Source organism: Dipodomys spectabilis, unplaced genomic scaffold (assembly GCF_019054845.1).
Source record: "Dipodomys spectabilis isolate Male_0828 unplaced genomic scaffold, ASM1905484v1 ptg000062l, whole genome shotgun sequence".
NCBI lineage: Eukaryota > Metazoa > Chordata > Mammalia > Rodentia > Heteromyidae > Dipodomys > Dipodomys spectabilis.
The window spans coordinates 729,218-754,287 of NW_024870739.1; the positions used below are offsets into that span (position 1 = coordinate 729,218).

The following is a 25,070-nucleotide window of genomic DNA, read 5'->3' on the forward strand; positions in this document are numbered from 1 at the left end:
GCAACGACCCTGAGGGGGCCGCCCAACCAGCCCGCAATGACCCCAACTGAACTCGGATTGCAACAACAACTGACGACCTACAGGGTGAGTACCCCACAGGGGACAGTGAATCCATCAAGGGAGACCAGAGCTGGAGGGAATCCCCAGACCCTGACCTAGACTCCCTACCCCAACACCCGGACCACAGGACCCACTAAAACTGGGAACTGTTTGAGAGCTCCACCAGCCGGTGGAGCACACTCTGCTGGCCAGGCCAGAGCAAGAGTGCCCCTGGAAGGGAGCTTAAATGCTCAAGCCAGGAACAGCGCCCCTGGGTCAAGACTACCAACAGTAGAAGAAATTTGAACTGTGTCCTCCAGGCTGCATAACCTAGGTGGTACACACATTAGCACAGGCCTAACGAGCGCGCTCCAGGCTGGGGCCGGAACCAGGCCTGGGGACCCGGCGCCTGAACAACACAACCAACTCCTCCCAACTGAAGTAAAAAGCTGAGCATAAACCCGGGAAGCACGCCTGTGACAACAAAAGACCTGGAGGCTCAGGACAAGAGAAGCCCAAACCCCACCAAAACTCCACCCATATACCCTAGGCTGGGAATTGGGCAACACAGGCTGCCAGCACCTGATAGTAAGCAGGAGCTCAGGCTGTTAAGGCGGCTCAGCAATAGAGTGATAGTCTTGGACGTATGAGGCCCTGGATCTGATTCCTCAGCATCACAAAAGCAAAAAGGGTCAGAAGTGGTGCTGTGGCTCAAATGGTAGGGTGCCAGCCTTGAGCTGAAGAGCTTAGGGACAGCACCCAAACCTAGAGTTCAAGCCCACAACCAGCCCAAAACAAACAAACAAAAACACATCAGGAGCCCATAGCAGACTCCAGTATTTGGGAGAGTGCATCCAGAACATCTGAACTTCCCAAGAGCACCCGTAGGAGCAAACACAAGCAGTCTAGGCTGCTCAACCCTTCCAAAGGCGGGAATTGCCAGCAATCTACAGCAGAGAGCTGAGAATCCTAAGTAAGTCAGAATAGCAGCTGGAAATAGGCTCCCAACAGAATCCAGATCAGGCACAGACTCTCTCTACCAATACAGAATCAGCAACCAAGCAAAGACAGACACACCAAAACAAAACTGAATAGCAGTCTTCTGAACCCCCATGCGAAAATCACAGAGAAAAATCACAAGGATTACCACTACCCAGGATAGCAAGCTCACCTCAAAAGCCAGCAGCCATGCAGGGGAGAGCCCCAGTGGGAGCAAAGCAGGAATGGAAGACAAAAGCTACATCCAAGGGTTGCTGGAGGCAATGACTCAAGAAATAAAGCGAGAAATGGATCAGAAATTGAAAGAGCACAAGGATGAACTATCAAGAGAGATACAGGATATCAAACAAAAGTTGGATGCAAAAATAGAAGCTGCACAAACCTCAGTAGGAAGTGAGATAAACGCCAAATTAGAGGTAATGCATACTGATCTCACCTCATTGAGAGGTGAGATCAGTACTCTGAGAACCAACATTGAATCCATAAAGGGATCCATTTCCACCATGCAAACCACAATAGAAGCCACGGTCAACAGAGTGAATGAAATGGAAGGTAGAGTGTCAGATACAGAAGACAGAATACACCAACTGGACCAAAAAGTGACAGATATGGAAAAATCACTCAAATTAAACCAAAGGGAAATTCAAGAGCAAGCAGATAATGCTAAAAAATTTAACCTTCGCATAATCGGAGTGGACGAAGGTGAGGAATTCCAGAGCAAGGGAATGCAACACCTATTTAACAAGATAGTCAATGAAAATTTTCCCCACCTCAAAAACGACCATCTTAACTACATCACAAAAGCTTATCGAACACCCAACAAGCAAGATCCCAGGAGAAACACTTCTAGGCACATTATAGTAACAATGATGGATCTGAATAATAAGGAAACAATCCTGCATGCAGCAAAAATGAAGAAGGAGCTATACTACAACGGGAAAAAAATTAGAATCACTGCAGATCTCTCCACACAAACAATGAATGCAAGAAAAGCCTGGAAAAGCACCATACGAGCCCTGAGAGCCAATAACTGCCAACCCAGACTGATATACCCGGCAAAGCTAGCATTCACATTCGATGGAGAACTGAAAACTTTTAATAGCAAAGAAAAACTAAATGAATACATAAACATTAAGCCAGCATTACAAAGAATTCTAAGAGGGGGGACACAACCTGAAGAAAGCAACCAGGAACTGGGACCTACCCCAAACAGGCATTACTCAAAGTCTAACTGAGCAAGCACAGGAGGAAAGGAAAGAAGAAAAACTTAGGAAAACGGAATGGCAGGGACAACAATGCATCTCTCTATACTTTCTCTTAATATAAATGGGCTGAATTCGCCAATTAAAAGAAAACGAACTGAGGACTGGATCAGAAAACAAGACCCATCCATCTGTTGCCTTCAGGAGACCCACCTCTCAGCCAAACATACAAACAAACTCAGAGTGAAGGGGTGGAAAAGGATCTACCAATCAAATGCCCCCAGTAAGAAAGCAGGTGTAGCTATCCTGATATCTGACAAAATAAACTTTTCATTAAAATCAGTACAGAAAGACAAGGACGGACACTACATATTAATAAAGGGAACAATCCAAGAGGAGGATATAACCATCATCAACTTATATGCCCCAAATATCGGTGCATCCAGATATGTCAAACAAATGCTCTCAAACTTACAGAATAAAATAGATCCCAATACGATAATACTAGGAGACTTTAACACGCCACTCTCACCAAAGGACAGGTCTACCAACCAGAGGATTGGCAAAGAAGCTACGGAATTAAGTGAGGCCATACTTCAAGCAGAATTAACTGACATCTACCGAGTATTTCACCCTAAAACAACACAGTACACATTCTTCTCAGCAGCTCATGGAACTTTCTCCAAAATAGACCATATCATAGTTCATGCAAGGAACTTAAGCAAATACAAAGTGATCGACATAATCCCCTGTATCCTATCTGACCACAGTGGAATCAAGCTAGCTCTCAATAACAAAGCATACCGCAGAAATTTCTCTAATACATGGAAATTGAACAGCACACTCCTTAACAAGGCCTGGGTAACAGAAGAGATCAGAGAAGAAATAAAACATTTCCTACAACTCAATGAAAATGAAAACACCTCACAAAGAAACTTGTGGGACACAGCAAAAGCAGTCCTGAGGGGCAAATTTATTGCCCTCAGTGCCCACATCAAGAGAATGGAGACAGACCAAGTAAATAATCTCATGTTGCAACTAAAACAGCTAGAAAAACAAGAAAAAATGGGACCTAAAGCTACTAGATGAAGCCAGATAACCAAATTAAGAGCAGAGATTAACCAATTAGAAAATCAGAAAACCATAACCAAAATAAACCAAACAAAAAGCTGGTTCTTTGAAAAAATAAACAAAATTGATGGCCCATTGGCAAGATTAATTAAAAAAAGAAGAGAGGAAACCCATATTAATAGGATTAGGGATGCCACGGGAAACATCACAACACGTACCCAAGATATCCAAACAATTCTAACAGACTACTTTCAAAAGCTATACTCTCTAAAGGAAGAAAATCTGGCAGAAATGGATGCATTTTTAGAGAAATACAAGTTTCCCAAACTGAGCAAAGAAGAAGTTAACCAATTAAATAAGCCAATATCCTATAATGAGATACAGGAAGCTATCAAAAGTCTTCCAACAAAAAAAAGCCCAGGACCAGATGGATTCACAGCAGAATTCTATAAGACCTTTAAAGAAGAACTAATACCCATACTCCTCAAGCTCTTCAGAGAAACAGAGAAGGAGGGAGCTATCCCAAACTCATTCTACGAAGCCAATATCACACTCATCCCCAAACCAGGCAAAGACCCAACCAAAAAGGAGAATTACAGGCCAGTCTCCTTGATGAACACAGATGCAAAGATCCTTAACAAGATTCTAGCTAACAGAATCCAGAAACACATTAAAAAAATAATACACTATGATCAGGTAGGCTTCATCCCAGAGACACAGGGATGGTTTAACATACGTAAGTCAATAAATGTAATCCAGCATATCAACAGAGCCAAGGTCAAGAATCACATGATTATCGCCACAGATGCAGAAAAGGCCTTTGATAAAATTCAACATTCATTCATGCTAAAAGCTCTGGAGAAAATAGGAATAGAAGGAACATTTCTAAAAACAATAAAAGCCATTTATGACAGACCAATAGCCAATATTATACTTAATGGGGAAAAGCTACAACCAATCCTCCTAAAAACAGGAACAAGGCAAGGATGTCCACTGTCTCCACTCCTCTTCAACATAGTCCTAGAACCCTTAGCCAGGGCAATAAGGCAAGAAAAAGACATTAAAGGGATCCGCATAGGGAAAGAAGAAGTGAAACTATCCCTTTTGGCAGACGACATGATACTATACCTCCACGATCCCAAAAACTCCATCCCCAAACTTTTAGAAATCATAAGCCACTTCGGCAAAATAGCAGGATACAAAATAAACCCACAAAAATCAGTTGCCTTCCTATACACTGATAACGCACAGGAAGAGAGGGAAATAAAGGGAGCAACCCCATTCACAATAACCTCCCAAAAAATAAAATATTTAGGAATTAACCTAACCAAAGATGTAAAAGAACTATTTAATGAGAACTATAAAAAGTTAAAGAAAGAAATTGCAGAAGACACTAGGAAATGGAAAGACCTCCCATGCTCCTGGATAGGCCGACTTAATATAGTAAAGATGGTGATACTTCCAAAACTAATATACAAATTCAATGCAATTCCTATTAAAATCCCAATGACGTACATCACTGAAATACAGAAAACAGTCCAAAAATTTATATGGAACAACAAAAGACCTAGAATAGCCAAAACAATTCTAGGGGATAAAGACAATATGGGAGGGCTATCCATGCCGAACTTCAAACTCTACTACAGAGCTATAATCACAAAGACAGCATGGTACTGGCACAGAAACAGACCCGAAGACCAATGGAACAGAATAGAAGATCCAGATATAAATCCACAGGCCTACAGCCAGCTGATATTCGACAAAGGAGCCAAAGACATACAATGGAAGAAACACAGCCTCTTCAACCGCTGGTGCTGGGAAAACTGGGCAGCCACATGCAGAAAACTAAAAGTGGACCCCAGCCTATCACCATGCACCAACATCAACTCAAAATGGATTAAAGACCTTAACATTAAACCTGAATCTCTGAAACTACTGCAGGACAGAGTAGGAGAGACACTTGAACTAATAGGCACAGGAAGGAACTTCCTGAACAGAGTCCCAGGGTCACAACAAGTTGGAGAGAGACTCGACAAATGGGACTACCTTAAAATAAAAAGCTTCTGCACAGCTAAATCTATCGCAACTAAGCTAGAAAGACAACCAACTAATTGGGAAAAAATATTTACCAGCAATATATCAGACAAGGGGTTAACATCCTGTATATACAGGGAACTCAAGAAACTAATCCCTCCCAAACCTAACAAACCAATTACTAAATGGGCAAGGGAACTAAAGAGGGACTTCTCAAATGAAGAAATAAAAATGGCAAAGAAACACATGAGGAAATGTTCATCATCCCTGGTGGTGAAGGAAATGCAAATAAAGACAACCCTGAGATACCACCTTACCCCAGTCAGAATGTCCCACATCCACAAATCAGCCAACGACAAATGCTGGAGGGGATGTGGAGAAAGAGGAACCCTATTACACTGCTGGTGGGAATGTACACTTATACAACCACTTTGGAAAGCAGTCTGGAGGGTCCTTAGAAAGCTAAAGATTGACCTCCCTTACGACCCAGTCATACCACTTCTAGGCATCTACCCTGAACAACAGGAACCAATATACAAGGACACGTGCACCTCCATGTTTATTGCAGCACTGTTCGCAATAGCTAGGATATGGAAACAACCTAGGTGCCCCACCACAGATGAATGGATCCAAAAATTGTGGTATCTATACACAATGGAATATTATGCAGCCATTAGAAATGACAAAATAATGGCATTTGCAGGGAAATGGATGGAGCTAGAAGGAATCATGTTGAGCGAGGTAAGCCAAGAACGAAGAGACAAACGGTACATGGTCTCCCTGATAAGTGGATGCTAAATCCAAAAGGTTAGGTGATACGACAAAACTAACAGGACTTAAGAAACAAAGAACTCCCGCTCATCTGGTTGAACCACTACTAAATATCCTCATGCTGCTGATCACAAATATGGTATATAACATGTGAACACTGTTATATATTACAGACTGTGGTAGACAATTTGCTCCAGGGAAGTTAGAATGAACTTGTGACTTTGAAATTATGTAATCATTTAATCACAATCAAAAAAAAAAAAAAAGAACCTCGGGGAAGGGAGGGAGGGAGGGGATGGTATGGGGAAAACAATGGAGGGGGTAACAATGTTCAAGAGGAAGTGTACTCATAACCTCACTCATGTAACTGTAACCCTCTGTATAGTAGCTTTACAATAAAAAAAAATTAAAAAAAAAAAAAATTTGCCAAGCTTTGCCAGTGATTCAAAAAAAAAAAAAAAAAAGTATAATGAACACACTCCAGCACAGGTATTGAAAAGACTTCTGCCCAACTGCTCAGAGAGCTGCTCTGTCATCTGTCATGGTCAGGTGTTGCATGCCTTCACAGTGCTGACTTGCAGAGAGTTCTAAAGGTTAGTTTCAGTTTTAGATTCCTTCTGTTTGATCATCATTTATATTTATATTAAGAAATGTTAACACTTGTACATAATTTTAATTAATAAGACTCTGAAACAAATATTTCTGCACTTTTGTGTGTGTGTGTGTCGGTTGTGGGGCTTGAACTCTGGGCCTGGGCGCTGTCCCTCAGCTTTTCAGCTCAAGGCAAGTGCTCTACTGCTTGAGCCACAGCGCCACTTCTGGTTTTCTAGTGGTTAATTGGAGATAAGAGTCTCACGGACTTTTCTGCCTGGGCTGGCTTTGAACCGTGATCCTCAGATCTTAGCCTCCTGAGTAGCTAGGATTACAGGTGTGAGCCACTGGCGCCCAGCTCATATTTCTGTACTTTTAAAGCCTTAATATCACTATGATAGTCCTGAGAATAAAAGACAAATTCAGGATACGGGGGAATGCAGAGCTTAAAGTTTTAGGGATCAAACCCAGGGCCTTATGCATGATAAGTGTTTGACCACTTTAGACTTCAGTTTTGTCGTGTGTGTGTGTGTGTGTGTGTGTGTGTGCGCGCGCTTCAGTTTTGTCGTGTGTGTGTGTGTGTGTGTGTGTGTGTGTGTGCTTCAGTTTTGTCGTGTGTGTGTGTGTGTGTGTGTGTGTGTGTGTGTGTGTGTGTGTGTGTGTGTGTGTATCTTTGGGTTTGCACTCCTGGGTGCTGTCCCTGAGCACATGTTTTTGCTCCACTTGAGCCATAGCTCCACTTCCGGCTTTTTGGTGGCCAGTGGGATGGACTTTGTTGCCCTGGCTGGCTTCAAGCCAGGATCTTAAGATCTCAGCCTTCTGAGAAGCTAGGATTATAGGCATGAACCACCAGTCTCAGGTTTTTGAGACAGGGTCTCACTATGTAGCTTAGGCTAGCTTTGAAAGTGGCCTTCCTGTCTTTGTCTCTCAAGGGCTAAGGATATAGCTATGCCACTACACCAAGCCTTATATCTATTTTAATTAATTTTATTCTTGGTGGTACTAGACGTCTGAACTCAGATTGGAGTAATACTGCTGAGCTGTGTCACAGCCCCACTTTTCACTGGTTATGTTTAGGACAGGGTCTCACTTCCTACCAGAGAACCTGCCTGAGGCAAAATCTGTTTATTATATGCTTCCTGTCACTGCTGGGATCACAGGTGCACATCACTGCACCAACTTCCCCGATGCGAAGATGAAGTCTCATGAACTTCTCTGCCTAGCTCAGCCTGGCATCTTAATCCTCTTAATCTCAGCCTTCCAAACAGCATGGAATTTCAGGTACATAGCACTGTGCCTAGCTACAGTTTGAGTGTCTCACTGGCCTTTTTTCTCCCAGGCTGCCTTGTGTTACAGTCTTTCTGTCCCCAGCCCGCAGGTGGCTAGGGTTCTAGGGATGAGCCACCAGCGCTCGCTCTGCTCCATTTATTCATTTAGTCTGAGGCAGGGGCTTACTGTGCAGCCCAGGCTGGCCCCAGACTTGTGATTTTCCTACCTCAATCTCCTGAGTAGTTGGGACTGTAGACTGACACTACTTTGACAGGTTCTCTTGAATGTGTATCACTATTTATAACACTTATCTCTGTGGTTTTAATTTTTAAAATGTTAAACTAAAATATAGAAATAATGTATAAGCTAGCAACAGTAACCTACCTAAATTAAAACTTTCTTTTAACAGACTTTCTTATTGTTGGTTTAATGTAAGTTAAAAGTTGATGATCTTTATCAGTTTTACACATTGGAATTAGCATCAGGTATGTAGTCTCTTACTGACCACAAGGATGTTGTGTGGTATAGGGCTATGTTAAAATTTGATTTTAAAAATTACTTTTAAAGGTAATTTAAAGATTTTATACATGTATTTAAATTGTAAAATCAGGGTGTGTGTGTTTGTGTGTGTGTGTTACAGGGACTCACTTTAACTATGCTCCCAGCTCTTCTTTTTTTTTTTTTGTTGGTCGTGGGGCTTGAACTCTGGGCCTAGGCACTGTCCCTGTGCTTTTCAGCTAAAGCGAGCGCTCTACCGCTTGAGCCACAGCGCCACTTCCGGTTTTCTAGTGGTTTATTGGAGATAAGAGTCTCACGGATTTTACTGCCTGGGCTGGCTTTGAACCGTGATCCTCAGATCTCAGTCTCTTGAATAGCTAGGATTACAGGTGTGAGCCACCGGCGCCCGGCTTCTTCTCTTTTTTAAGATGAGGTCTCACCAAATTTGCCCAGGCTGTCTTTGAACTTATGATCCTCTGGCCTCTACCTCTGGAGTAGCTGGTTATTAACAGTGTGTGCCACCATTTCAGCTTGAAATCTACTTTTGATAGGACCAGGAAAAGCTTACTATAAAACATCTAGGTGAGGGGCTGGGAAGGTGGCTCAGTGGTAGAGTGCTTGCCTTGCATGCATGAGGCCCTGGGTTCGATTCCTCAGCACCACATAAGCAGAAAAAGCCGGAAGTGGGGCTGAGGCTCAAGTGGTAGCCTTGAGCTGAAGAGCTGAGGGAGTGCCCAGGTCTAGTTCAGGCCCCACGATTGACAAAAAAAAAAAACAACTAGGTGAATCTAGACTGGAGATTACTATTTGAAAACCTGAGAACTTTGCTTAAGTTTGCCTTCCACAGAGTATATCATATATTTATTAAATATCCAAGAGACCCATGTCAATCTTCTGAAGGCTGGAACTTCGGAATAAACTACACAGTCTACAGCAGTGAGAGAGAACTACCTTTTGTGAAAACCTTACCTCTGTGAAGTTTTATTGGACAAGAAAAGTCAGACTCATAGGGCTCATCCTCCCCAGATGCCAGCTTCAAGGCAAGCTCCAGCTCAACACATTCGAAGACATACAGAGATGGAATGAGGTCGGCTCTGTAATCCCAGGACTTTTCTGACTGTAAAAACAAAAACAAAAACAAAAAAGGAAAAAAACTGCCTATATTTATCTTGTATGTTCATTTGAAATGTATAGATGAAAATAGAAACAAATCACTGGTCAAATAGTGCGTTAAATTCTTAATTTCACCCTGTATCTTAATAGTGAACTAATCCCTTCCCTTCTAATAAAAGTGTCACTATATAGCCTAGAACTCAAAATTATGCTGCCTCAATCTCCTGAGTGCTAGGATTATAGGAGCACCGCCACACCCAGATTGTTAGTTTTTACTTTTTATGCTGATCCTATGGCTTGAACTCAGGGCCAGGGCACTGCCCCTGAGCTTTTCTGCTCAAAGCTAGAGCTTTACCACTTGAGCCATAGCTCTACTTCTAGCTTTAGTTTTAATTAATTGGAGATAAGAATGTCATGGACTTTTCTGCCCAGGCTGGCTTAATACCTCAATCCTCAAATCTCTGCCTCTCGAGTAGTTAGGATTATAGACCTGAGCCACCAATGCAAGGCTCCCTCTTTATTATTCTTTTTTTTTTTTTTGGTCGGTCCCGTGGGGCTTGAACTCTGGGCCTGGGCGCTGACCCTCAGCTCTTCAGCTCAAGGCGAGCGCTCTACCACTTGAGCTACAGCGCCACTTCCGGTTTCCTGGTGGTTTATTGGAGATAGGAGTCTCACGGTTTCTCCTGCCCGGGCTGGCTTTGAACCGCGATCCTCAGATCTCAGCCTCCTGAGTAGCTAGGATTACAGGCGTGAGCCACCAGCGCCCGGCTCCTCTTTATTATTCTTAAAAGAAGAAAATAAGTTAAAAACTCTTCCATTAGGATTATGTTAATAAATGTGTGTGTGTGTGTGTATATATACCAATTATGTTAATAAATGTGTGTGTGTGTGTGTGTATGTGTATACCAATACTAGCTTGACCTCGGGCCAGGGTATTGACCCTGAGCTTTTTCACTCAAGTCTGGTGATCTATCACTTGAGCCACACCTCCACTTCTCAGTTTTTGGTGGTTAACTGGAGATAAGAGTCTAACAGATTTTCCTGCTCAGGATGGCTTCAAACTGCAAACCTCAGGAGCTGGGAAGGTGGCTCCGAGGTAGAGTGCTTGCCTTGCATAAATGAGGTCCTGGGTTCGATTCCTCAGCACCACATAAGCAGAAAAAGCCAGACGTGGCGCTGTGGCTCAAGTGGTAGAGTGCTAGCCTTGGGCTGAAGAGCTGAGGGACAGCACCCAGGCCCAGAGTTCAGGCCCCACAACGGACCATTAAAAAAAATAACACCAAACTGCAATCCTCAAATCTCAGCCTCTTGAGTAGCTAGGATTAGAGGCATAAAGCCACCGGTGGTTGGCTTCCAATTACTTTTAAGTGTTTAATTTATAAATTATTACAAGTGCACCTTCTATGGTGCTCTAAAAACTACACTTGGTATAGAGACATGAAACACCAACACTAGCCTGGAACTTACTGTTTGGTCGTCTTCTTCCTCCCCCTCTAGCACCACACAGTGATACAGCATTCCTGATTCAGTTGCAATCACTAATATGTTGGGGACACAAGGTAAGCAGAGTATAGCACAAGCATCATAACCGTAGTTATCTTCAGCTGCAGGATGCATTGGCAATGGACCCAATAACTTTCCAATATTTCCAGGGCTAAGGAAAGAAATCACAGGGGAAACAAAGGAGGAGGCTACAATGCTTGATAAGAAATGTACTCGTTATCTTGCCCATGTAATTGTAACCCCTCTGTACAGTATTTTCACAATAATAAAAAAAAAAAAAAAGGAAAGAAATCACACTTGGAAAGTGTTGATAGAAGATTACCATGACCTCTAACCATTCTTTGACTTGGTCTTCTTCCAGCTAACAGGCTGCCATTAGAAATATAGTATATTCCCAATGTCTATATTTAGTTGCTTTCCCACTCACATCCCAAAACTAGTAGTTTTCAACCAGAGATAAATTTGCGCTTGAGGAGACTCTAGGACATTCATGCTTGTCACTACTAGAGAAGAGGTAGTGACCAGCATCTATTAAGTACACGCCAGAGATGCTGCTAAACATTCCTCTATGAGAAAGGACAATCAAACCACATGTCAGTAGTGTAGTGCAGAGGATGAAAGCCTCAGCTAAATTTTCTGTACTTGTTGTGTTTTATTTTATATTTTTTGGTGCCAGTTCTGAAGCTTGAACTCAGGGCCTGGGTTCTGTCTCTGAGCTTTTTGCTCAAGGCTAGTGCTCTACCACTTGAGCTGCAGCTTCACTTTTGGCTTTTTAGTTGTTAACTTGACCTTCTGAGTAGTGAGGATTACAGCTGTAAGCTATTGGTGCATAGCAGTGATTTGAAAGAAAAAAAGACGATCTTATTATGGAGCCTCTAGCGTGTGATCGTCTTATCTCATCTCCAAAGTGCTGAGATTAGAGGTGACCATTTCCTACCCAGCCTGCTCTGCCCTTTTACTATGGTACTGAAGCTCAAGTGGTGGAGCGCCAGCCATGAGCAAAAAAAAAGCCATGTGAGAGTATGAGGCCCTGAGTTCAAGCTCCAGTACCAGTACCAAAAAAGACAAAAGATATAGGTGAGTCGTAGAGCCCTTGCTTGGTATGCTGAAGGTCCTGGGCTCAATCTCCACAAGAAAATAACAATCGGCAGAACGTGCTTACGGCTAAAGGCTGAATGACAGGAATTATTCACTTAAAAATCATCACAACAAATAGTTATTTAGAGCCTACGTTTCTGCTATACGTAGTTCTTCATCTGTAAGAAAGACATACAACTAAAGGAATAACTATACAGCACAATAAGAGGGGCTCAGAGTGTCACAGGAAATGATAGATTAAATGCTGAAAAATGGTAATACAGGATGTCTGTTATCTTTGAAAACAAAACAATATAAAATTTGGTCTCATGCTGGGCACCGGTGGCTCATGCCCCATGACCGACCAAAAAAAAAATTTGGTCTTGGGGGGGTGGACGGTGGGAACGGGCTGGGAAGGTGGCTCAGTGGTAGAATGATTGCCTTGCATGGATGAGGCCCTGGGTTTAATTCCTTAGCACCACATAAACAGAAAAAGCTGGAAGTGGTGCTGTGGTTCAAGCACTGTGGTAGAGTACTAGCCTTGAGCTGAGTTGTTCAGGAACAGTGCCCAGGCCCAGAGTTCAGGCCCGATGATGGACCAAAAAAAAAAAAAATTAGTCTTGGGCTAGGAATGTGGCTTAGTGGTAAAGTGCTTGTTTAGCATGCATGAAGCCCTGGGTTCAATTCCTCAGTACCACACACACAGAAAAAGCTTGAAGCTGGAAGTGGTGCAGTGGCTCAAGTGGTACAGTGCTAGTCTGGAGCAAAAGAAGCCCCAGGCCCTGAGTTCAAGCCCCTGGTCTGGCCAAAATAAATAAATAACTGGTCTTATCTTTTTTTTTTTTTTTTTTTTTTTTGGGGTCCGGTCATGGGGCCTGAACTCTGGGCCTGGGTGCTGTCCCTCAGCTCTTCAGCTCAAGGCTAGGGCTCTACCACTTGAGCCACAGCGCCACTTCCAGCTTTTTTTTTTTCTTTTTGCTTATGTGGTGCTGAGGAATCGAACCCAGGGCCTCAGGCATGCAAGGCAAGCGCTCTACCACTGAGCCATCTTCCCAGCCCATAACTGGTCTTATCTTAAAACAACAGAACTCACCCAAATAATGTAAAGAAATGAAACTTCAAATCATCAATGCTAATGGTTTTTCTAAGCGGTGAAAAGCAAGCCTCTAAGGATACTTGCAGAAACCCAGAAATGTGGATCCCAAGTCTCGCCCTGACCATATACATGGAACACAGTTGAGTTTTCATTTAGGAGGATTACTACCTCCACTTACCTGTGTAACAGACTAACATGTGTGAGGAACGTCTCCCCGTTCTCGTATAAGATGTACAGAGGATATGCTACTACTTCGTCTTTGCCTTTCTGTCCAAATATATGCTTTGGGACAGCTGCCAATGGTCCAAAGTCAAATGCAACTGCTGTTTCTCCGAGAGACGCAGTGTATGTCCTCCTGGAGAGACAGCATAAAAGTAATTTGCTGAAAACAAATCAATTTTTTTTTCAAGTTATCAGGAGGCAGATTATTTATAGAGTCTGTATTTTAGTTGAAAAACAGTAACTTTTGATTCTGAAGAATGCTAGCTTTGGAAAATTCTCATAAATTTAAGTGAAAAAAGCCAGCCATAAAATTATGTGGTGCTTTTAAATAAACACAAATATGTGCTATACAAATAACAAGAAAATTTAAAAAGAAACATTAAGAAAATACATAACAACAATAACTATCTCCAAGCAGGATTTGTTCACTCCATAAACCAGACTCCACTGTTGTAGGTTTTAGAAAATGAAACAAAGGCCCAGCTTTGGGAAAAAGAGATGTTCAATGAACATAGAAGAAATAAACATACAACACAAATTTAGACAATTTTTTTTTGTTTTTGGTTGGTTGTGGGCTTGAATTCTGGGCCTGGGCACTGTCCCTCAGCTCTTCAGCTCAAGGCTAGTGCTCTACCACTTGAGCCACAGCGCCACTTCTGGCTTTCTGGTGGTTTATTGTAGATAAGAGTCTCAAGGGAAGTGGTGCTGTGGCTCTAGTGGTAAAGTGCTAGCCTTGAGCTGAAGAGCTGAGGGACAGCACCCAGGCCCAGAGTTCAAGCCCCATGACCAACAAAAAAAATAAAACAAAAAATTAAAAAAAAATCAGAAAGTCAATAGGTGATAGAACAGAACAGATTATTAGCCAGGCGCTGGTGGCTCACGCCTGTAATCCTAGCTACTCAGGAGGCTGAGATCTGAGAATCACAGTTCAAAGCCAGCCCGGGCAGGTGAGACTCTTATCTCCAATAAACCACCAGAAAACTAAAAGTGGCACTGTGGCTCAAGTGGTAGAGCGCTTGCCTTGAGCTGAAGAGCTGATGGACAGAGCTCAGGCCCAGAGTTCAAGCCCCATGATCAACAACAACAACAACAACGAAGAGTCTTAAGGAAGTTCCTGCGATCCTCAGATCTCAGTCTACTGAGTAGCTGGGATTACAGGCATGAGCCACTGGCGCCCAGCCTTTTTTTGTTTTTAAGTGTTCTTAAACTCAGGACCTTGTGCTTGTTAGGCGGGCACTATACTGCTGAGCCGTACCTCCAGTCTTTTTCACAATGATTATTTTTAATATAGGGCCTCACTTCCTGTCTGAACACCCATCCTTCTGTTATTTAACTTTTCACCATAGCTGGGATGACTGGGATATGTTACTATGTCTAGCTTCATCTGTTGAGATGAAGCCACAAGGCATTTTCTTTCTGAGCTGGCCTAGAACCTGATCCTCTCAATTTTAGCCAAGGATGACAGACTTGTCTACTATGTCCAACTACTGGAATTATGCATATATGGTGGGCTGGACTAAAATGGCATTCTTCCTGATTTCATCTTCCCAAAGTTAGGGTTATAGAATGAACCCCCAGCACCCAGTTTTGTTTTTGTTCCTGACATACAAGATGGCCTTAAACTAATGATTTTTTTCTGTCTCAGAATCCTGAGTACTGGGCTTACAGGCATGTACCATAGTGAAAATAATGTGATAAAGAAATGGGGCTGGGCGCCAGTGGCTCACATGTGCAATCCTACCTACTCAGGAGGCTGAGATCAGGATCACGGCTCAATACCAGCCTGGGCAGGAAAGTTTGTGAGACCCTTCTCTCCACCAGAAAAACTAGAAGTGACGCTGTGGCTCAAAATGGTAGAATGCTAGTGTTGAGTGAAAGAGCTCATAGACAGCACCCAAACCCTGAGTTCGAGCCCCACAACCAACCAAAGAAAAAAAGAAAGAAAGAAATTGGGGCAGCCAGTCACTGGTGGCTAATCCGAACTATTCAGGTTAAGATCTGAGGTTTGGGGCTGGGAAGGTGGCTCAGTGGTAGAGCGCTTGCCTTGCATGCATGAGGCCCTGGGTTCGATTCCTCAGCACCACATAAGCAAAAAGAAAAAAGCCAGAAGTGGTGCTGTGGCTCAAGTGGTAGAGCACTAGCCTTGAGCTGAAGAGCTGAGGGACAGCGCCCAGGCCCAGAGGGCCCACACCCCCGGGGGGGGGGGGGGGGGGGGAGATCTAAGGTTTGGAGCCAGCTCAGACAGACAATTGTCTCCAACTAACCAGCAAAGAGCTGAAAGTATAGGAGTGGCTCAAGTGGAGGGATCTCAGCTAGGAGCAAAAAATCTCAAGAGTTCAAGCCCAGTATAAGCACAAAAATGAAAAAGAAAAGAAAAAGAAGTTTAAGAAGTAGGGAAGGAGAATTTTAAGAGGTAGAGTGCAAGGCTTTGATTTCAGTTGCCTTAGGGTTTTTTTTTTTGTTTGTTTTTATAGCTTTTTTTTTTCCCCAGAGCTGAGGACCGAACTCAGGGCCTTGAGCTCGCCAGGCAGGCGTTCTTCCGCTGAGCTAAACCCCCAACCCCAAGGCTTTGAGTTCAAACTGTAGCACACCCAACAAGTAAAATACTGAAAAGAGCAGTAAAAGGTGGCTGCAAGTGCTATTTCAGGATGAGTACATGAAAAAGGTTCATATAAAGTGATATGTGAGAAGGCTCTGAAGGAAGGAGGAGAACTAGTCTACAGTATCTGAGGAAGAGACAGCTGAGGTGGAGAAGATACATGGCTAGGCTCTGAGCTAGAAGGAACTGATGTCTGAGAAATGGAGAGGAGGCCAAGGTGGCTGAAACCCAGAAAGCCAACACAATGGGAGAAATGAAGCGGCAGAGGGAGTCAGGGAGAACCTGTGGGACCCAAGGCAGCCATGGACTTTCCTGACGGGGTTGGCATTGAACCGTGATTCTCAGATCTCAGGCTCCTGAGTAGCTGGGATTACAGGCGTGAGCCACCGGCCACAATGCTTTTTGTCTTTTGCAATTCAGTATAAGCTGGTCAATGTGGTTGGCACTTGGGACTGGCTGACGTTAGTTGAGGGACTGAGGAGTCACTGCCACCTCAGTAACACTCATTTCGAGTGGCCCTCTGGAGACAAGGCCTTAATCCAAAGACATGACTTGAGCAGAGAGAATTTCAGGTGTGTACCACCACAACCTGCACAAATTCTTCTGGAAGGAAAAACTGGCCATACACAATGAACTCATCAATCATGTCCTCATGACTGGCTGTCTAAGGGCTCTGGAATGGTAGAGGGTGGCCCCAGAACCTGGATTCTAAACATCATTTGGATGTGGCTGGTTAGCTGATTGCTTGGCTAATAGTTACTTTCAACCATCTGTAGGTTATTGTTCTGTGCTGGTGTGATTTCACATACTCCTGGCCAGCAGCAGCACAGGAATCTCAGACATTCTCATTCCTCCCATGATTGTATTTCTGAACCCTCTGAGATCACCAGCCAAAGTGTGTGGAACATGTGCTGCGCTATACACGGCCTAAGTGTGCAGCATGGCTGATACTCATGCAAAGGAGCTCTGGACCCATGATGTCCCTGACCCCTCCAGTACCAGAGCCACTGGAAGAGCAGGGTATATCAAAGGCCATCATGAACTCAGTGGCTCCCTGATCAGAATACAAGTCTCAGCTAATATGGTCAGAACAACAGAGCTAATTCTGCATGAAGTGTAAATCTGAAGACAATGGACATGGGCATATAGCTGCGTTTCTTGGTGTCACTTCCTGAAGGCCAGTAGGAAGCCTGGTGAAAAGTCTGGTGACCACGGTTTTGTGAGGGAGGCCAGGAAAGTTGACTTGCAAAGAGTGTACCCATTCAATCAAGAGCAGGTTCCGTCCTGCCCCCAACCATTCTGGACAGGGTTGTATGGAGGAGGGGCTTCAGGAGCAGCTCTCATCATAACTCCTCCCATTCTGCCTGGATCACAAAATTCTGGCCACATCCCCTATTTTTTTATGTTTCTCTCTGACCAATGGGATTCAAAAACTGGGCCATGCCCGTATTTCATGTTGCCTAGTAGCACTGGTATTCCTTCTGTTGGCTCACACCACTACCAGTAATTGAGGGAGGTAGAGGTGCTCAGTGGTGAGAGAATCAAGGTGACTTGGAGATATAGTTGGAGGTAGACATAGTTATTGGTAAATAGAAGTAGTTTCAAAGAACCTGGGAATGTGGCCCTCCCACCTTCGCCCTCTCAGTGCTGGGATGTCTAAGCAAACAAGACAAAAAAAAAAAAAAAAAAATTAGCTGCAGGAAGGAAAATACTTCAAGAAGACCAGCACAGGAATAGTCCTGGTAGCCCTGCAGAATCCAAGAACAAGAAGAAAAAAGGAGATAACCCCAAGACAAACACCACTGGGGACTGTAATTCAGTTGAGGGTTCAGCCAAGGACCACACTGACCCTGAGCCTTCCCCACCTTTGGGAACAGTCAGAGCTGCCAGGGTCAAAAGCGTCACAGGTCTCAATAATACCGAAGACATGGAAAGGCACTACCAACACCTGGTGCTTGCCCTGGACTCCAGCAGAATACAAAACCAGCAGCTCTGCAGTGAGATCCAACAACTGAAGCAGGAAAACAATGAACTGCAGGATCAACAGGGGAAAGAGAATGAGAAGATGGCCTGTGTGCACAAAGCACTGAAAGCAAAGCTGGAGCAGAACAAGCTATCAATACAGATGCTGATTTCAGAAAAATCAGACTTACAATCTGTCCTGGCCCACATGCAGCAGTTGGCTGACGAAAGAGCACTGGAGCAGAAGGGTCTTACCAGCCGCCTGCAGGCTGCACAATAGCGCACTGAAGAGCTAGAGACGCCATTGTCTGAAGTCTCCACCACACAGAATGAGACCGAGAACAGCAATCTAGAGCTGATTAAAGCTCTGAATCACGTGAAGCTGCAGCTCCAGGAAAAGGCCAGAAGCTATGAAAACCTAGAGGATGAGGACACCGAGCTGCAGGAGAGGCTGGAAGTGCTCCTGACAACAGAAGGCTGACATGAAGATAAAAATCATGAGTCTCTTGGGGCTGGGAAGGTGGCTCAGTGGTAGAGTGCTTGCCTTGCATGCATGAGGCCCTGGGTTTGATTCTTCAGCACCACATAAGCAGAAAAAGCCAGAAGTGGAGCTGTGGCTCAAGTGGTAGAGTGCTAGCCTTGAGCTGAAGAGCTGAGGGACAGCACCCAGGCCCAGAGTTCAGGCCCACGACTGGATTAAAAAAAAAAATAGTTAAAAAAAAAAAATCATGAGTCTCAACAAGCCCTAGTGGAGTGGGCAGAATTGGAAAGACAGCTAGACAACATGAAAAAATTGGTGACAGAATTAAATCTGGAGAGAGAACTTTGCAGAGGACCTACGAGTGGAGAGTTCCACATGGAAGAAGGTCCAGCAGCTGTTATAGCAGGTGAGCCAGCTGAGAGAGGAGAAAGAGCAAGAGTTGAGGCAGGTCTTGGACCTAGAGGGCAAGCTGGTGGAGCTGAGAAAGCGGCTGGCAGAGCTGCAACCCCCACAGCCTCCTGCAGGACTAGCCCAGGCTGAGCAGCAGCTGCAAGTCCAGGCCCTCCAAAGCAGAAGTAGTTTAAGACCCTGGAGGAACAACTTCACATCAAGGTAGAGGAAAACCAGAGCCTAAGTCTCCAGAACCTGGAACAGCAGCAGTGCCTGTGGATACTAGAGAAGAACGTCGAGGAACGGAATCAGCATACTGAGGGTTGGTGCAAGATCCTCTCGAGACAATGGAAAAGGAATGTGAGACCATGAGATGTACCCTGGCGCAAAACAGAGAGCTTACAGATCAGCCGGCCCAGCTGCAGGAAGAAACATCTGCAGGAGAAACTGGATGAGCTAGAGTAGAAGTTAGAAGAATGGAAAGAGATGGCTGGGTTCAAGAGCCAAGTGGCTCAGAATCTGCAGTTGCAACATGACCAGTACCTGGCCCAGCTGTAGTAGCTCAGAGCCACCTATGAACAACACAGGGCCTCCAATCAGCAGCTGACCTCAGAGAAAGAGGCCCTGCAGCAGCATCTCCTGAGGCAGATCCAGCTGCTAGAGAAGCTAGAGCAGGAGCAGATGCAGAGCAAGTTGGGGGCCAGATGGTACCTCAAAAGTTACAGGACATTCTGAAATGCCTGGAAGCAATAAGACATGAGAATGAGCAGCTGTGAGCCCAGCTGAGCTTCCTGGCTTTCCCTAAGGAAGGTGAAGGAGTGAGCAAAGAAGAAAAGGGTGAGGAGGCGACTCCCCCTGATGTAACTGTCCCAGAGAATATAGACAACCCATAAACCATATGAGACTTTTACCTTGTAGCACTATCAGTGGCTGAATCAAAGAAAGTGAAGCTTAGCCATCAGCTGCAGGAACAGCAGGCCCTCTGGAGGTGCCTGGTCAACCTGGCTGCCCAGTGCCAGAAAAAGCTGGAGCGCCAGGCCTTTTACCCCAAGAGCTGGAACCACGGCATGTCTGTGGACAGGAAGGACATACAGGTGCCCAAAAGCTGAAAACCTGCTTCACCCATGACCTGCCCAACAAGGTAGACTGCCAAAATCAAATGCATGACCCCCCAACATTGATGCAGCCATCTGTTAGAACACGTCAGTGCCATTGAAGAGTCCATAGTTTTCTGTAAAAAACAGATGGAAGTTCTGGATGAGCTGTATCAGGAGAAAGACGAGAGTGTCAGCTTGCTGACCCAGGAGAAGAGGTATAAGAAGAAAGAGCTGCAGGAGCTGCTATTGCACCTTGCAGGTTGAGGGCACAGAGTGCCAGTACAAGATGCTGGCAGCCACCCATGCCCCTGGAGCTCAGGCCTGTTGGGCCACCTAAAGATGGAAGTTATGGAGGAGCAGCAAGGTTTGGAAGAGGTAGAAATAGAAGACAATGTGGAGCCTGCCCAAGGAGAAGCAGGGGAGTCTTGCCTCCTGGATAGCCCCACCACAGAGCAGATTGAGCTGTTACTGTCCGATAGCCAGACCCACCAAGAGCTTGCAAGCCCAGGCAACGAATACTCCTTCCCTTTCTTCTATAGACTGACACAAATGATGAATATGAAATAATTTTGATCTGAAGACCTGGCAGCCACTGCCTAGAGAAGTGGACTTCTCTTGCATTACTTTAGGACATGGCAGCTGGGTGGCATTCTCTCAGGTCTTGCCATAATGGGGGATTGGAAGAGGTAAACTGTAGGCCAGACAGGGCAGAGGCTGCTGGGAGGTGGCCTAAATTCCAGAAACATCTTAATAGCCACTGATTGTCAGGGCGGGGATCCACAGGATGGTTACTACAAAGAGTAAATTCTCTATCAGCATATTGTATTAGTGATGCTACTTTATAAATTACTTCCATATTAGTATACTCATTATAATTTTCTGATATATTTTCATGTGATTTATGGAATACTTTGCATAATTCTTTAGATTTTTTTAAAGGAAAAAAATTTATTTCCTTAAATGAGTTATTTCATTATGTAACATTCTATGTTGGTACATTCATGCATTTTTAGAAAATTGCACTCTGTACCAGTAACACTGAATTTTCTTTCCTTTTCCTTCCTTCCTTCCTTCCTTCCTTCCTTCCTTCCTTCCTTCCTCCCTTCGTTCTTTCTAAATCAGTAGTGGGACTTGAACTCTGGGCATGGGTACTGTCCCTCAGCTCTTCAGCTCAAGGCTCTTGCTCTACCACTTGGGCCACAGCACCACTTCCAGTTTTCTGATGGTTTATTGGAGATCAGAGTCTCATGGACTTTCTTGCCCTGGCTGGCTTTGAACCGCCATCCTCAGATCTCAGCCTCCTGAATAGCTAGAATTACAGGCATGAGCCACCGACACCCAGCTTGATTTATGGAGTAGTTTGCATAATTCTTTAGATTTTTTTTAAAGGAAAAATTTTATTTTCTCAAACGAGTTATTTCATTATACAACAATCTATGTTGGTGAATTCATGAATTTTTAGGAAATTACAGTTTGTACCAGTAACACTGAATTTTCTCATTTGTATTTTAATATACTTTGATGGTTGTACACTAAGGTGAAAAAACAGTACAAACTGTGAAAAAGAAAAAAAGGTTTTTAACCATGACAGTTTGGGGGAAAAAAAAGTTAACTACAACAAATAGAGGTGTCTAATAGTGAAAAAACATACACTAAAGAAGTACGGAAATATAATGCAGAATAGTACTTATTATTATAGAACACCTATAATGAGAATGTCAAGCATCTCAATTCAGTTATGTTTCAAGTAATAAATACGGCATAATGTTCATTCAATCTAGTAAAATATTAAAATAAAAAATTCGGTCGTGGGGCTTGAACTCTGGGCCTGGGCGCTGTCCCTCAGCTCTTCAGCTCAAGGCTAGCCCTCTACCACTTAAGCCACAGCGGCACTTCCGGAATTCTAGTGGTTTATTGGAGATAAGAGTCTCACAGAGCTGGGCGCTGGTGGCTCACACCTGTAATCCTAGCTACTCAGGAGGCTGAGATCTGATGATCGCGGTTCAAAGCCAGCCCGGGCAGGAGAGACCGTGAGACTCCTATCTCCAATAAAACCACCAGAAAACCGGAAGTGGCGCTGTAGCTCAAGTGGTAGAGTGCAGCTGGCCTTGAGCTGAAGAGCTGAGGGACAGCGCCCAGGCCCAGAATTCAAGCCCCACGACCGACCAAAAAAAAAAAGTCTCACGGACTTTTCTGCCCAGGCTGGCTTTGAACTGCGATCCTAAGATCTCAGCCTACTGAGTAGCTAGGATTATAGGCGTGAGCCACCAGTGCCCAGCCCACATTTGTTTCTTTACAACATGGAGGTCCAGGGCTGGGAAGGTGGCTCAGTGGTAGGGAGCTTGCCTTGCATCGATTCCCCAGCACCACATAAGCGTGGCACTGTGGCTCAAGTGGTAGAGCGCTAGCCTTGAGCTGAAGAGCTGAGGGATAGCGCCCAGGCCCGGAGTTCAAGCCCCACAACCGAAACCAAAAAAAATAAAATAAAAATGGAGGTCCATGTTACCAGGAAGTACAAACTGAGAAATCTCAAAAGTTACATTTTGGAATTAATAAGTCAAGATGAGAAGTTAATTTAATAGAATTAAAATATTCTCAAGTCATAAAACTTAATAAATATTGTTAATTTTTTTTTTTTTTGTCAGTCATGAGTCTTGAACTCTGGACCTAGGCTCCTCAGCTCAAGGCAAGTGCTCTACCGCTTGAGCCACAGTGCTACTTTCAGTGTTCTGGTGGTTTTATTGGAGATGAGTCTCATGGACTTTCCTGCCTGGGCTGGCTTTGAACCATGATACTAGATCTCAGCCTCCTGAGTAGCTAGGATTACAGGTGTGAGCCACCAGCACTTGGTTTGTAATATATTTAATAATGCCAGTCTCAGTGATGAATACCAAGCCAAGGCCATGCTAATCCTTTCTTTATGCTCACATATAAAATAATTCTAAGAAATGAGTTCTGTTATTTTTACGATTTGTGGACTAGAGTTATAGAAATAAGGCTGGCTTATTGCAACTGAAATTTGCCTGGATGCCTCAACAGCAAGTGGTAGAGCTGAAATTAGAACCTAGGGGATATCAGAGCCTCAGTACCATACAAACAGAAAAAGCCAGAAGTGGCACTGTGGCTAAGTGGCGGAGTGCTAGCCTGGAGCAAAAGCAGCTCAGGGACAGTGCCCAGGCCTAAGTTCAAGCCCCAGGACTAGTCAAAAAAAAAAAAACAAACCCACAAAAAATCCTAGAAATAAAGGTCAGTAGAACAAAAACTAAGCAAGACTACTGGTTATGATTACCATAGAGTTATGAAAATGAAATAGAACTTCCAAAATACTGCTTTTAAAAGCTTCACACATGCTGGGTGCTGGTGGCTCACACCTGTAATCCTAGCAACTTAGAAGGCTGAGATCTGGAAAACAGGAAGTGGTGCTGTGGCTCAAGTGGTAGAGTTCTTGCCTTGAGCTAAAGTGCTAAAGGACAGCGCCTAAACCTACGGTTCAAGTCCCATGACCACAAAAGAAAAAAAGCTTTACACACATGTGTGTGTGCATGCATATATATGGTAAACACCAGAAAGACTGATCAGGAGAGTCAGAGAAATGGGGTGATAAGTTCAAAGGGGGATTCTATTTGTGGTCAAAGCTGAAGCTCGCTCCTGTGGGAAGTAATAAAATGTAAAAGCCAGGGTGGCAAGAGAATCATACAGGCTGAATGTGTCCTCCAAGTGGAAGGATCCTGGAGGCTGGTCTGGGAGTACAGTACTGAGCAACTGGTACAACTGGTAGATCTCCAGGTGTACACATTCATCTTCCTATTTTTAAAAATAATGTTACAATTTTGTAACTAACTTGCCCAAGTTACAAGGAATCAATTTCTGCTATTCATATTTTAGAACTTCCTTGAAAAGAGACCAAGCTAATAGTTACACTGTTATTCAGATTTTTAACTTCTTGTTCCTTATTTACACTGTCTTTCTTCTTTTGCTTACTTATTACCAAAGCATGCTAAAGTCAGCTCTGGAAAACTTCCCAATCACTGTTTAAACTGCATCCAAAGCCAGGCACTGGTGCTATATACTTCTAGTTCCTCAGGAGTCTGAGATCTGGAGGACTGCAGTTCAAAGCCCGACTGGGCAGAAAAGTCCATAAAATGACACCAGACAAAAGCAGTTCTGGAGACGTAGTGATAATGGTACAGTACACGCTGAACAAGTGTCAGGCCCTGAATTCAAGCTCTGATGTTAGTTTTGTTTTCTTTCTAAAAGACATTTATTTATAGCCAGGCACCAGTGGCTCACACTTATAATTCCAGCTACTTAGGGGCCTGAGATCTGAGGATTGCCATTTGAAGCCAGCCCAGGCAGGAAAGACGTGAGCCTCCTATCTCCAATTAACCACTAGAAAACTGGAAGTGGAGATGTAGCTCAAAGTGATAGAGCACTAGCCTTGATCCCGTGGTTCAAGCCTGTAATCCTAGCTGCTCAGGAGGTTGAGATCTGAGGATCACAGTTCAAAGCCAGCCCGGGCAGAAAAGTCAGTGAGACTCTGATCTCCAATAGACCACTAGGAAACTGGAAGTGGAGCTGTGGCTCAAGAGGTAGAGCGCTTGCCTTGAGCTGAAGAGCACAGGGACAGCGCCCAGGCTCAGAGTTCAAGGCCAGGACCGACAAAAAAAAAAAAAGCTCAGGGATAGCACCCAGGCTCAATTCAAGCCCCATGAATGGGGGAAAAAAAAGACATAACCCCAACAAACTAGCTTAAAACATTTAAAATGTCACACAAAAACTTACCCTTTGTTGAGTATTAAACTTTCTTCTTCTGCTTCTGAGAGTACAATCACTTTAGTGGGAATCTGGGGCTCACGTAGAGAGTAAATTCTAGTAAGCAAAAGGGAAGAAAACACAAAAAATTCTCTTGCATGTCCCCAAACTGCACTTTCTTCTTCATGTAAAGAGTCATATTTAAGAATTTTCCAGACTGAAAGTAAAAAAAAAAAAAAGAATTTTCCAGGCTGGAAATGTGGCTTAGTGGTAGAGTGCTTGCCCAGCATGCGTGAAGCCCTGG

The 25,070-nt window shown here is 44.0% G+C and overlaps 1 protein-coding gene across 2 annotated transcripts in view; it reads right to left on the reverse strand.

The window, feature by feature from the left end:
* Positions 1–25,070, reverse strand: part of Nup88 (nucleoporin 88) — a 44,105-nt gene that overhangs the window by 11,857 nt on the left and 7,178 nt on the right. For both annotated transcript variants that reach the window (XM_042680643.1, XM_042680644.1), the window contains exons 4-7: positions 24,797–24,883; positions 13,442–13,618; positions 11,055–11,241; positions 9,444–9,591 (exon numbers count right to left, since the gene is read on the reverse strand). In XM_042680643.1, coding sequence (XP_042536577.1) covers positions 9,444–9,591; positions 11,055–11,241; positions 13,442–13,618; positions 24,797–24,883 — 599 coding nt within the window. The remainder of the gene's footprint in view (positions 1–9,443; positions 9,592–11,054; positions 11,242–13,441; positions 13,619–24,796; positions 24,884–25,070) is intronic.